This window comes from Formica exsecta, unplaced genomic scaffold (assembly GCF_003651465.1).
Source record: "Formica exsecta isolate Colony F162 unplaced genomic scaffold, ASM365146v1 scaffold120, whole genome shotgun sequence".
Lineage (NCBI taxonomy): Eukaryota > Metazoa > Arthropoda > Insecta > Hymenoptera > Formicidae > Formica > Formica exsecta.
Window position 1 is genome coordinate 2,198,140 of NW_021848537.1, and position 13,275 is coordinate 2,211,414.

At 41.5% G+C, this 13,275-nt stretch overlaps 1 protein-coding gene across 1 annotated transcript in view; it reads right to left on the bottom strand.

Annotated features, from left to right (window-relative positions):
* LOC115241116 (low-density lipoprotein receptor-related protein 2) overlaps positions 1-13,275 on the bottom strand; it is a 49,264-nt gene that overhangs the window by 17,288 nt on the left and 18,701 nt on the right. The window contains exons 4-16 of the mRNA XM_029816680.1: positions 12,589-12,705; positions 9,740-9,871; positions 8,012-8,266; positions 7,452-7,706; positions 7,091-7,207; positions 6,146-7,002; positions 5,362-5,863; positions 4,457-5,210; positions 3,546-4,262; positions 2,051-3,407; positions 1,765-1,966; positions 687-1,686; positions 7-557 (exon numbers count right to left, since the gene is read on the bottom strand). Of these exons, the coding sequence (XP_029672540.1) occupies positions 7-557; positions 687-1,686; positions 1,765-1,966; positions 2,051-3,407; positions 3,546-4,262; positions 4,457-5,210; positions 5,362-5,863; positions 6,146-7,002; positions 7,091-7,207; positions 7,452-7,706; positions 8,012-8,266; positions 9,740-9,871; positions 12,589-12,705 (6,816 nt within the window). The remainder of the gene's footprint in view (positions 1-6; positions 558-686; positions 1,687-1,764; positions 1,967-2,050; positions 3,408-3,545; positions 4,263-4,456; positions 5,211-5,361; positions 5,864-6,145; positions 7,003-7,090; positions 7,208-7,451; positions 7,707-8,011; positions 8,267-9,739; positions 9,872-12,588; positions 12,706-13,275) is intronic.

A 13,275-nucleotide genomic window follows, 5' to 3' on the forward strand; every position in this document is an offset into this window, starting at 1 on the left:
TCGGAAGACTGGTGTTGCCCTTCAGTTTGCTCGCCTTGAAAACGGTAGCCAAATTTCGATCTACCCAAAAAACATCGCCGCCGAAAATGGCAACGCCCATCGGATTCGGGAGATTCCTACGGATGATTTCTCGGTTTCCGCCAGTGTAAGACACTTTCTGGATAGTGTCCAATTTCGAGTCCACCCAATAAATATCGTGCGTGGCAAGGTCGATCGTCAAATCACGCGGTGTGCTAATACCGGACGTCACGATAGGGAACCAATTGCTACCATCGAGGAATGCCTTGCCTATTCGAGGATATTGCCCGTAATCGATCCAATACAGATATCGTTTGATTGGATTCACGGCCAGCTCTCGAGGAGAGTCAGTAGTCGTCTTTACGAGAACTTTTCGATTGGAGCCATCCAACCTGCAGACCTCTACGTAGTTATCATGAGGAAAGACATTGGCAAAATATAAGTTTCCTGCGACCCAATCCACGGCTAGACCGCGGATTCCATTGGAACCAATTCCTTGTTTGATTATCTGTTGCAACTCTGTACCATTGGGACGTATTCTGAAATGCAAATAAAAAATGGATAGTATATTTAGTTGTTATATTAAAATATCTTTATAGAAAAATTGCGTGAATCAAAAAATTCATACATCAAAATATTTGGAAAAATAGATAATAGCATTGTCTTACCTAAAGATGCCGTTCCAAATGCCTCGATTAAATTCCACCCAATATATCCAATTGCCCGCGTAATGTATGTCCACGTGTAGAATATGATGGCCAATTCCAGCGATGGGTATCATGGCCTCTTTGGAGTCCTTGAGACTATAACCCCTGGCGACATCCAACTGAGTTACCACCGCGAATGTCTTGTAAGGCTCGCAATTGATTTCGGAGACCTTTCTATAATCCATCCCGCAAGCACAAACACGAGTACCTCCAGATGCAGGCAAGCAGAGTTGCACGCATCCGCCGTTGTTGATAAGACAAGGATGAACTCCAGTGACACGTTTCTTATAAATGTTCAAGGTACGAAGCTCAGAATCGTTGTCGATGATAGTTACCGGATTATCGCCGTTAGGTAGATCCACACGTTCGATCTTCTCGTACTGCGGGTCCAAATAATACAGACGAGATTCGTGGACGGCTAACGCCTTGGGCAATGCCATGTTATTCGCGACGGTAAGAATGGTGCGGACGTTCAAACCGTCCGTTGACATAGCTTTGATGAAAGCCGGATTTTGAGAGGAAAAATACAGCGTTTTGCTAGGAATATCGATAGTGAGAGCTTCAGGACGCTCCAATTTTTCTATGAGAATCAATGGATTACTGCCATCCATATTCACCCGTCCAATCTTCTGCGGCACTCCGAAGCCTCCCTCGTCCGCCCAAAAAACTTGCCCGTCAATGGGGTCCACACACATCGCTTTTGGTTTAGACACCGACGTCCTGTTGCCGTCATTCGCCAAAACAATTGTACGGAATCGCGTCTTGCCGTCCAGTTTGATAGCCTCGATGTTAGAAGCAAACTTATTGCCGATAAACATATTGCGACCAAGCCAATCTAACGCCATGGTGGAGGGCGAACCGACAATACCAGTATCGCCGGAGGGATTGGGAAACTCAGTTCGATTACCACCTTTGAAAGGGATGGTATAAATTGTACCATTTTCGCTGTCATCGTCCTTACCTGAGATTATTAAAATATAATTAATAAAATAAAATAATTGATAAAAATAAGAATTAATAAAAAATAAAATATAAATACCTTGCAACCAATAAATGATACGCTCTTTTCTATCATAGTCGATAAACCTTCCGCCTTCCACGCCAACAATAGGCGTAATATATCCAGTTTTACTTTCTCGGGGCGTCAAGGAAACGTCGACGACTTGAGAACCCCGGAGAACCATCAAGTATGGCGTCTCTTCTTCCACGCAGCGTCCCTCGGACAATAATTTGAATCCAATCTAGAATAAACAGAATGAGAAAAAAATTTTATATGCTTCCAATGTAGATGATATTTAAGAATCTCTTATATAATAACTGCTTACCTGGCACTTGCAATTATAGCCCATTGGATTACTGGGCGATAGAAGGCATAGATGTTCACAAGACACGTTAGCACAAGGATTCACAGTGATAGGCTGTAATACTGGATGATGTACGTGGATGGAAAGTGGTTGTGAGATTAGATGCGAAACCACCATCTGATTAGAACCTTTAAATTTATGCGCAGAAAGCACACGATTAAGCTGTCTATCGGTCCAATACATAGTATCCTCGAAGAGTGTAAGCGAATGAGGATGCAATAAATAATGCGAGCCAGCTAGAACTTGAATCCTCTTGCTGCCGTCGTAAAGACAAGTATCAATAAAGTCTAATTTGCTATCCGCGAAATATATTCTACGATTTGCAATATCTAACGCCAGACCGTTAGGCCAATAAATCTTCGTGCTGATGATGGTTGATCGATTAGTGCCGTCCATTCCAATTCTTTCGATTCTAGGATTCTCACCCCAATCGGTCCAAAAGAGCCATTTTGCACCTGGACTAGGATCTAAACACATTCCACGCGGTTGCGTGATATTCTCCTTAACGAGAATCATCCTTCCAACTCCAGTCTCCTTAGCTACTTCGATCGTATTCAGCTTTGAGTCTAACCAATACAGATTCTGACCTATCCAGTCGTAGGCAAGACCTTCCACTAAATCTAAACCAGTACTTATGATATCTTGAGGATCGCTACCGCGATCCAGTCGCGAAATCCGCTTCAATTTCATGTCGGACCAGAAAATGGTGCCAGTATGCATATTACTGGCAGTCGCTACAACATTCTCCACGTTAATAGGAACTCGTTCCAATGCTTGATCCTGAAGATCAGCCACCAAGATAGTATGTCTATTGGAAATGATCAGGAACGCCGCACTATGATTGTACGCCTTGCACATGTGCTTATCTTTCTGTAACGTATAACCGTCCACACAATTGCAATAGTAGCTACCCTTGGTGTTCACGCAGATTTGCGAACATTTTCCCGGTGTCTCACATTCGTTCATGTCCTGACATGAGTAGTTGTCAATGAGCTCTTCGCCAGCCGGACAAACACATTGCGCTCCGAGCGGAGTCCGGATGCAGTCGTTACTGCATAATCCAGCTTGATGAGTGCATTCGGCAAGATCACAACCGGGCCCTTCGTCCGCTCCATTAGGGCAATCCAATTTGCCATCGCATACGCTGGTCGCATTTACACAGAGATTTGTCACGTTCGGACATCTCCACTGTTGAGATTCGCATTTGAATGCGGGAGGACCGCATGCGTGTAGTTCGGTGTCCTCGTCGGAACCATCCCCGCAATCGTCCTTACCATCGCAAATATACGCTTTAAATACGCATCTCTCGTTCTGACATCTGTGAGACACACAATCCAATTAGATTAACTTAAATCAATCGAATTGGGCAAAAATAAAATGTACATTTTTTTAATTTTCATTACTCAAGTTGTCTAAGAGTAAAAATGTAAAAATTTAATTAAGAAATACAACAAACCTAAAGAATCCTGTCTGGCAGTCGACCTTTCCGCATGACTCTGGTTCGTCGGACTTGTCCGGGCAATCCGCAGTACCGTCACAGTACCAACTCCTCGGTATACAAATTGCAGAACTGACACATCGGAATTGCTTATCGACGTTGCACTGATCCGGTGCTAGTGACGGACAGCCTACTTCATCCGAACCATCATTGCAATCACTAATACCGTCACACTTATACGACGCTAAAACGCACATCTTTTGATCCGCACATGTGAACTGCGTACTGAGACAGGTAACCGGTGGGCAATCCATCTCGTCCTGTTGATCGAAGCAATCACTATCGCCATCGCACACCCAGGACTGTGGTATACAATGGCCGGAACGCGGACAAGTAAATTGAAAGTACGAGCAAGTCTTTGTTGCGCAGAATTCGCCCTCGTCGGAGCTGTCGCCGCAGTCGTTCTCAGAATCACACTTCCAAGTCGCGGGGATACAACGGTTGTTGGCGCAAGCAAATTGATTAGCGCTGCAAGTAACATTAGGACAGCCCACCTCGTCACTATAATCGCCACAATCGTTTTCGGTATCACAATGGAATGTCATCGGTACGCAACGACCGGATTTACATTGAAACTCGTTAGCGCTACACGTCGGTTTTGTGCAGTTTTGCATTTCATCGCTGTTGTCTAAACAATCATTCTCACCATCGCACACCCAAGACTTTGGAACACACCTGAAAACAGATCAGTTAAGAATTAAAATGTTAAAAATTGTTGCAATTATATATTTCTGGAATTGAATTGAATTTACAAAACTTAAATTTTCTCTTTCTTTCAAGAAGTTTGTTACGTACTAATTGACTCGAGAGTGAAAGCAATTAGTCTCAATTATCAATTCTAGAAGTACATATACATATTGTTATATTACCTCTGATTTGCACAAGTAAAATCCCAAGTATGAGGACAAGCCTGCACAGCTGGTTCTCCATCAGGATCCGCGGCGCAACTTTTGCCATCGTCCTGAAGACGCTCTCCGTAGGGACATCCGCATACTTGAGTAAGCTTTGGTTCGGATTGTGTGCCAGGGAATGAGATAGTATCGGAGTGTGAGGAGTTATCCGGAATAGCGAAACAAAGCTTTTCGCAACCACCGTTATAAATGGTGCAAGGATGATTAACTTTCATTGTTTGAATCTCGCGACTGAAGACTTTTACGCCGTAAAGCCTGTTGGTGGCGGGTTCGCGTACTAAGATAGCCTCTTGCTCGCCGGTTTCTTTATGCAGCCGGATAATGGCGTCGAGACGCCAATCGGTGATGTACATCCAATCCTCGTGGATGGCGATGGAAAACGGATGTCGTATCAATCTGGAATTCACCGTACGTACATCCGTACCGTCCAGGTTCGAATGCTGTACGTGATCTAAGAGAGCGTCGCACCAGTACAATCGATCTTTTTTAAAGTCAATTGCCAGTCCGTTCGGCCAACCAAGGGTCAGATTCCTAAAAACGATCAGGTTGGAACCATCGGCGTGAGCTCGGCTAATGTTAGCCGGACGGTCCCACTCAGAAAAAAAGATGTAACCGTGATTTGGATGAATCACGATCGCGCGAGGGCGCTTAAGATTTTTTAACAGTGTTCGCCGATATGTGACGTTCCGAGTGCTCAGTACATTTAGCGTACCTGTACAAAATAAAAAATTCCAATCAGCTAAATATAAATCTTGCTTTTTATAATCTCTCTATTGATTGTCGAAAATTGATATCACAAATTAATTCAACTAGAAAATTAATAACAAATTTGAAGATTTAATAAAGCTTTGTCATCAACGAACCTTTACGTGAATCAATGTAATACAAGTTTTTTGCAGCCCAGTCAACCGCAAGTCCTTCAACCCCTTCGTTTTGGCTAGCCAAAACAATTTCTCGTCCGGTTGCGTTCTGGTGTACCCTATATATGACATCCTGAAGAACATCGCTGTAATATATGTATTGATCGTGCGCGTCATAATCCAATCCAACGAATCGTGCCCGTCTGGATACCACTGGTAGGATGGCGTCGCTAAAGCCTTCCATTACGGGATTTAGTATGCGGCCTTTAATAAACCTCTGCTGGGAATACATGAGGAATTCTTGCACCAGATTGCAATTTCTCATGTCGCTTGCCAATCGCCATCCAATGTGGCAGGCGCAGCGATAACCTAATCGATTGCTTTGATCGCTCGAGGCGGTAACGATGCACATGTGCTGACAACCACCGTTGTTATTGCCGCAAGGATTGGAAACGCTGGGTTGCAAGAGCGGATGCAAGGCTTTTATAGCTTTGGCGTCGCGTACCTGAAGAGAGATTATTTATTATGATATTAAATACTACAATATAAATGTGAGTTCTTCGAATCTTTTATCCCACTTTTCAAAAAAAAAAAAGAATAATAATAGCTATTAATGTAATAAATATTTGATCATCAACAATTAATTCAAGAGAGAATTCATTAGTCGAATAGCGTTAAAATCAAATTGACTTTCACTTTCATTTTGCTGCTAAAGCATATGCTAAATACTTTTATACACAACACGCACACGCGCATAAGTAAATTTATGGAATTATCATTTTTGTACCTTAAACACGCTTTGGATGGAATAATCTCCCTGAGTCTTGTCGACGCTCATGACGGATTGTTTGGTGCCGTCTGTCCAAAATATTCTGTTCTCGAAGAGGGTAAGTCTGATTGGGGATGGCACTTGTAAACCTCTGAGAATCATAATCCTATTGCGACCTCTGTAGTCCGCCGTCTCGATGTAATCCAGCAGAGAGTCACACCAGTAAATCCTCTTGGCAATGATATCCACGGCCACACCGGAGACCTTGTAAGCCGCTTCCGAAACGACAGGAAATGCATTAGTACCGTCCATGTTAGTACGAAGAACTTGCTTGCTATCAGCGATGAACATGAGGCCCCTCGTGGGATCAAGAGCGATATCGGCCGGACTGGTGAGATTGGAACCCACAACGATTCCATGATAACGTCCATTCAACTCGAAAACATCTACTTTTTGCACGATGGAATCTGCCACGTAGAGTTTATCGCCAATCCAATCTACCGCGATGGACACGGGTCCCCAGGAACCCGCCATACTAATGTCCACTTTGGGTGCCTCGACGCCGAGATTGAAAGATTCCGAGTGCACCTTTCGCGTCTTCGTGTCGCTCCAGAAGAGCAAATTTCGCGAGTAAAGATAATCTACTCCACTGGCGCCGGTGGTGTTCGCGATTATCCTGCGATCCTCGCCAATCGCGTTTAATCGCCATATCGCGCGATCCTGAGCGAGCAGAAGTTCCAAGACAGAGATGTTCTGAGCGCGACACTTGTTGCGTCCGTGAAGAATGTAACCGGGCGCGCAGTGACATATGTACGAACCATCCGTGTTCTCGCACAGCTGTTCGCAGAAGCCCCACTCGGAGCATTCGTCTCGATCTGAAGACAAAAATACAGGGGAGTAGATTTTAATTCGCTGAATAAATTTTTGTACACAAATTTTTTTCTTACACGTTAAATAACTTACCGATGCACATCCGTGAATCGTTGGCTAGGATTCTTCCCTCGGGACAATAACAAGTCCCTCCATTGAGAGACGCTTGACATTTATGTTGACAACCAAGTGAACTGCACATACTCGTCGCTATACGATAAAGAAACTTCGTGTTTTTTAATTTGTTTCCATGTTGTTAATGCCCATTAATTGCTCTTCGCACAATTATTACGAATAAGACTTATATAACTACTAATGACCGCTAGTATTATCGAAAAAAAAACAAAAAAAAAGAACAATAGCTCTTTTAGATCACACGTATGTGATTCTTTTATATTGGTGTTTCATATATTTAATATCGGCAATAAAACAAGATATGCATAAATACACTTACAACATGCTGCTTCCTCATCCGCTCCATCCTCGCAGTCTTGCTTTTCATCGCACAGCTGAGATCGATTGATACATAATGGCTTTCCATCCGGAGCACCCTTTGGACACATAAACTTGTTTCCTGGACAAACTGTCACTGTGCAAGACTTCTCGTCAGAATCATCTTGGCAATCTTTGTAACCGTCACATTGATATGCTATGGGAATGCAGAGTGCATTGGCGCATCGAAACTGGTCACTGGTGCAGGGCGGAAAATCTGTGAATCATCAAAAATCCTGAATGATGATCGATTTAAAAAAATTGTCGCAACTTGAACTTTAATTCCGCAAAAAATTGTATATCCGTTAAAAAAATATCCGGATATAATTCTTTCTCAACATAATTAAAAAAAAAACAAAATATTAAATAAACTAACTGAAAGAAGAATAAAAAAAAAAAGAAATAGAATATAAATCGCGTATCGAAATTTTGTGAAACTTGGAAGTAAGAGTAATGACATGCTAAAGGAGCAAACCACACAAATGCAAAAAAAAAAAAGAGAAAAAAAAACAGGTAACTCACTACAGTGTTCCTCGTCGCTGTTGTCACCGCAGTCGTCCCGGTGATTGCACCTCATGTTCTGCTCGATGCAGCGTTGCGTGGTGTTACACCTGAATTGGTCCAATCGGCAGGCCGGCTTCATGTTGTTATCGCATCTCTCCTCGTCCCTGCCGTTCCGGCAGTCCAGGTAACCGTCGCACTTCTTCTCTTTGGGTATGCAAAGCTCCGGGGTAGTTCCAACGCATCTGAAATCGTCCGGCTGGCACTTTCTGTACACTGCAACACACACCGGATTCTTGCCATTTCTTCGTCTTTCATATAAAAAAATGCTATTATGTAAATCAATGTAATTTTGTCTAATGCTTATATAAAAGGGTTGAAAAATAAAACGCTTTAATTTTTTTCAAGATTTGTCTATGAAAGAAATTATTTCCCGAATCTGTGGAGAATTGAAGGGGATTAATATGTCTCTCTTTCGCAGCATATACGATAAAGGCATCTTCGCCAGCGGCGCCGCTTGAAAATGCGAAACGTGACAAGCAAAGTGCACGTGTTACTTTTACATAACGTAACGTCAAAAGCCCGATCTTGAGTTGATCACGCTTCTGGGGTCCGACCAGAGTTTCGCGTGATAATTCGCATTAACTACGAACCATAATGCGCGACCGTATCACGATGTATCACCTGTTGCGACACGTTCGCACCGCCGATAAACGCGCGAAATGAGCCCGATAGTTCGGAACGTGACTTTCCTCGCTTACCTCGTACGATATTAAGATAAGAGTGGCGAGAAAAGTAAGAGGAACAAAGCTTGCAAATTTTTTAAATCACGATGGAGTTATTACAGTTGCGGAACGTCTTGATGAAAAAAAATATTGCCTCTATTCTTTTCAAAAACTTCAAATGTCATTCTCTGAAAGAATTGAGAAATAATTACGATAATAACTGAGATATAATTACAAAGTGCACGCTCTTACATTTTTTTTAACATTAGAATAATGCAACGCATGCATTGAGAAAGAGAGAGAGAGAGAGCGAGACGAGAAGCGAATTATCAGCAGCGTAAGTAGAATATTTATAAATCTCGATCATCATTTTCATAATCTCACGCCGGCATTGATAATTTGGTGATTCTAACACGAAGAAGAATCTGTCTAATCGCTACATAGCTGCTATTTAGCCATGCTCCTATGCGAGCGGCCTTGTCAGCGTCGATAATGTTATCATGTCATGTTTCTCGACACAGCAATAATTGATAATGTCTCTGAAACAACGCGATATTCTTCGTGCGTCTCTGAAATCACTTAATCGTCAATAAGTGAATTTTTTTGCACTTCCGTTTATAAATCGAAAGAGAAAGATAATGGCAGAGAGAAAAATATATATAGTTTTGCATAAATCTATTCGCAAAATAATCAATCGTACACGCGCGATATCGTGACGAATTTTATTTCCGATTTTTGCACATTATTTTCGATCAACAGACAAATCACATTTTAATTCAATGCTTTTGGAAAAAATTCCATAAATGTTTTCTAAAAATAATTTTACCTTATAAATGTCGTTAATTTTATTATGATTTTCGAGGAAGTTACTTAATTTTTCACACGAAGACTCGTATCGCAGTTGTGTATGTTTTTATAGGAGCGTAATTTGCCGAGGTTTTTCCTCAATTGACCCGATATCACGATGCGATAAAAATAAACGGAAGGATTAACGTCGGTAAGAATAATTGCAAATTATACTCACTGCAGCCGTCCTCGTCGGTGCCGTCGACACAATCGACGGTCATGTCACATCGCTGATGCGGGGGTATGCAATATGTCTTGTTAAAAGTGTACTGGCCACACGTGATCTGGCCGATCTCGCAATCGGGTGGCGCTGAAACCCAAGATTAAGAAATTAATAGAATCTAAATTAATAGTAATCTGTGCCTGCAATAATAAGAATGTCAAATATTAGGATGATTGACTCTGTTAATTTTTAATGTGATAAATTGATTTTGAGTTATTTTGAGACTCAAACTATTTTCATTTAATTAATTTAATATTTGCACACAATGGCTGTCTTAATTACTATAACTGTCCGTGTCTTGAATTATTTAATTTCTTTCAGACACCCGAAATATGTCTCTAACAATTCCTATTGTCTTCAACCTAATCAGAGATTCGTGATACTTCGCAGACGTGAAAGAGGGAGCTTCCTCGTTGAATATTTATCAGCATAGTATTCCTTTATCCGCGTAAAAAGCCAGGGTAAAAAGGTGTTCGCAGGTACTGTGTATCACAAACTGCTGCTGCAAAATTCCAGCAACAGCAATGTACGAAGATTCGTTCGTGCAACAGGAGAGCGCTACAGATCGCACCGGTGCTATAATTGCACCGGCATAAAATCAGCCGGCCGTCGATTCGCCGAGCGATTGAGGGAAGCTCCCCCGATCGTTTATTACCGGATGGTCCGACAATCGCGCAGCTGCACCGGGACCCGATCGCTCCAATTCTATCTCTTTTCCAAATATCTATAACGCGTAAGAATATTTTTCAAGACACTTTCTTTCTCGTATCTTCAGACAGAACTTTTTATAAAATTATAAATTAGAAACTTTGTCCCCCCGCTCTTGCTCTCTAAACCTTTCGAAAAATTTATGTCTATTTATCAAGCGAGTTTCGAGATATTGGAGTAAATTCTGGCTTTAAAAAAAAAAAATGAGATTCGTGCAACAGATTAAAGCAATCATTGAGCAAAGTCTAGTTCGCGAGATTGGAATCGATTCCGCGCAAAACGAGATACAATCGTGCCAGTGGGTCCGTTTCATCAAATGACACGCGGCACTTCAAGCACGCCGTCCTCGAAAGAGGGTCATAGCCTTGCTTCCGGTTTTGCGTTGTCACCCGCATAACAAACGGCCGCTGCTTCGCTTCGCGATCTAGGAAGAGGAGAAAATTCCGAGGAGAACAAAAATTCTGGCCAATATCTTTTGTCCGTAATAAAAAATTTTTTGAGTCTAGAAAAGAATATATATTCGTAAAATCCACGCGATCTAAAAAGATGCGTTAGAAAGCTGAAGTTTAATACCTTAAGATTAAAGTCCCTTTAGAGAATAATTTTTTTAGAGACCTTATATCCCTCGCGTTATTTTTTATAAGCTATTCCCAAAGGGATATTTTAAAACTTCTGCTGTTTTGAACAAATGAGAGATTTCCTTCCTTCCGCTTCCCAAGTCCCCAAATGACATTGGTTCATCCTTGTTTGCGCGGAAGAATAATGCAACGCACAAATTGCATTACACTTCCTGCAACGTAAATCCGATGATAAGGAGCTCAATCACAAAAAGCGGTCACGTAATCGGCCATATGGAAAAAAATACGCTGGACAAAGAGACTGAGCACTTCCGAGAGAAAACCTCGGATTTTCGTCGAGGCACTTCCGGCACGCGAGAGATTCACTGTAAGCCGTATACAGCTCGAGTCGAATTTATTCCATTCGTTGGAACGAATCGACGGGCAAACAGGAAGAGCGCGCTCAAAAATGCGGCTCGCTCCAAGGCCGTGATTACATATATATAATTACTTTAAAATCAAATTCAACGGTTCGGAACAAAATTCGCGTAGCCCCCTAAAAAAATCGCGAGTCATCCTACAAAAGCTGTGCAATAACGTCAGACTATTCGCACGATTCGTTTCCGCCTGAATTTTTAATTAAAGTTCGAGAATTTTTGCGACGGTGACATCAAAATGCTCGACGACCTTAATTCATGGCGATACGATATAAATTACGTGAAAAAAATATACATTTCTTTTTCACACGTATGTCCCTCCTCGGGATATCCACAGGCCGTAACGCCATTAAATACTTGACGGCCGGGAATACTGAATGAAGGCGATGGCTTCATTCTGAAAGTTCTTTCACCGCGAACCGAGTAATGGGGGCAGCGAGCGATCGAGAATTATACACGCATCCCTCTTTATTATTACTTAACGAAGCACTTCATCATTAATTATTCATCAGCGCAAGTAGTGGAGCATTCTTTTCGATTAAATTGCACGTTCGAAGACATGCTCCAATTTCCTCAAAAATCTAGTCGCTCTTTACGAACTATGTATTTATCGATATTATGGGAGAATATGATGTAATTTAAAATAAAGTTAAATATAATAATATAACGATAATAAAGTGTGACAAATCTATTATCATCGAAGAATATCGAGAGCCTCGCGGAGTTTTCCTCGCGTCAAAACAGGATGCATCATAATAATTCTCATCTGTGTGACAAAGTAGTAATTTATAGAACGACTCACTTAATTTATGCAAATTGCAAACTCGACTATAAAGTGTTATGTTTCTCAAAGCATTTTCTTCGAAGAAGACTAATAGTTTGTGAATCGATTTCAATCGCACAAAGACGTATTATATGGAAGACCGACTGTTTCCCTGAAAGATTCATATCTGCATTATATGTTGTCGTGCGGTATTTCCAATGTAACTCGAGTCGTAACAACGCAACTAATAATCCTGGGACCACCGCGAGGCGTAATAAAAATTATGTTTAATTCTGGCTATTTTAAGGTCGACGACAAGGAAAGAATTCCGATACTTACGACACGACTGCATTTCATCGCTATTGTCGTCGCAGTCCCCGCGATAATCGCACACGAGGATCGATTGTATGCATCTGCCGTCGTTGCACCTGAACATGTTATTCCCGCAGCCATCGCCTGTAACAGAAAGCATAGTGCATGAAGGGATCGGCCGAGAAGCAATATTGCTGCCGTGATAGGTGAAAGGTTCAATGCCTGCCGCCGGAGAATTGCCATCGTTTCTAGGTGTAACCGCAGGATAGAATTAGAAGGCAGAATTCCTCGATTGGCCCGAGCGAATCCTCAGACCCAATGAACTTTTGCACATTTCGTCACCTCGATTGTTCGCGGTATCATAAGATACCAGAGGGAAATTGAATCTCGAGTTACGACAAGAAACCGCAACTGAAGTTTGAATCCCAAAATGTCGTTGAATACGTGTAGTGCAAAATCAATTTTTTTTTTTTAAATACAATATATCCAAGTGATTTTTTCAATTGAAAAAAACTATACAGAGTGAACAACTTTTCGCGAACTAATAATCAATGGTAGAATAGTGAAATCTGAATTTACGTTTAATTTCGCATATAAACTGTACCTTAACAGAATTTAAATTAATATTTATAATTAATTATGCAAAGGCACATAATGAAAAAAAATAATTTCTATCGAGATTAAATATAAAAATTAATTTAAAATTAATAGATA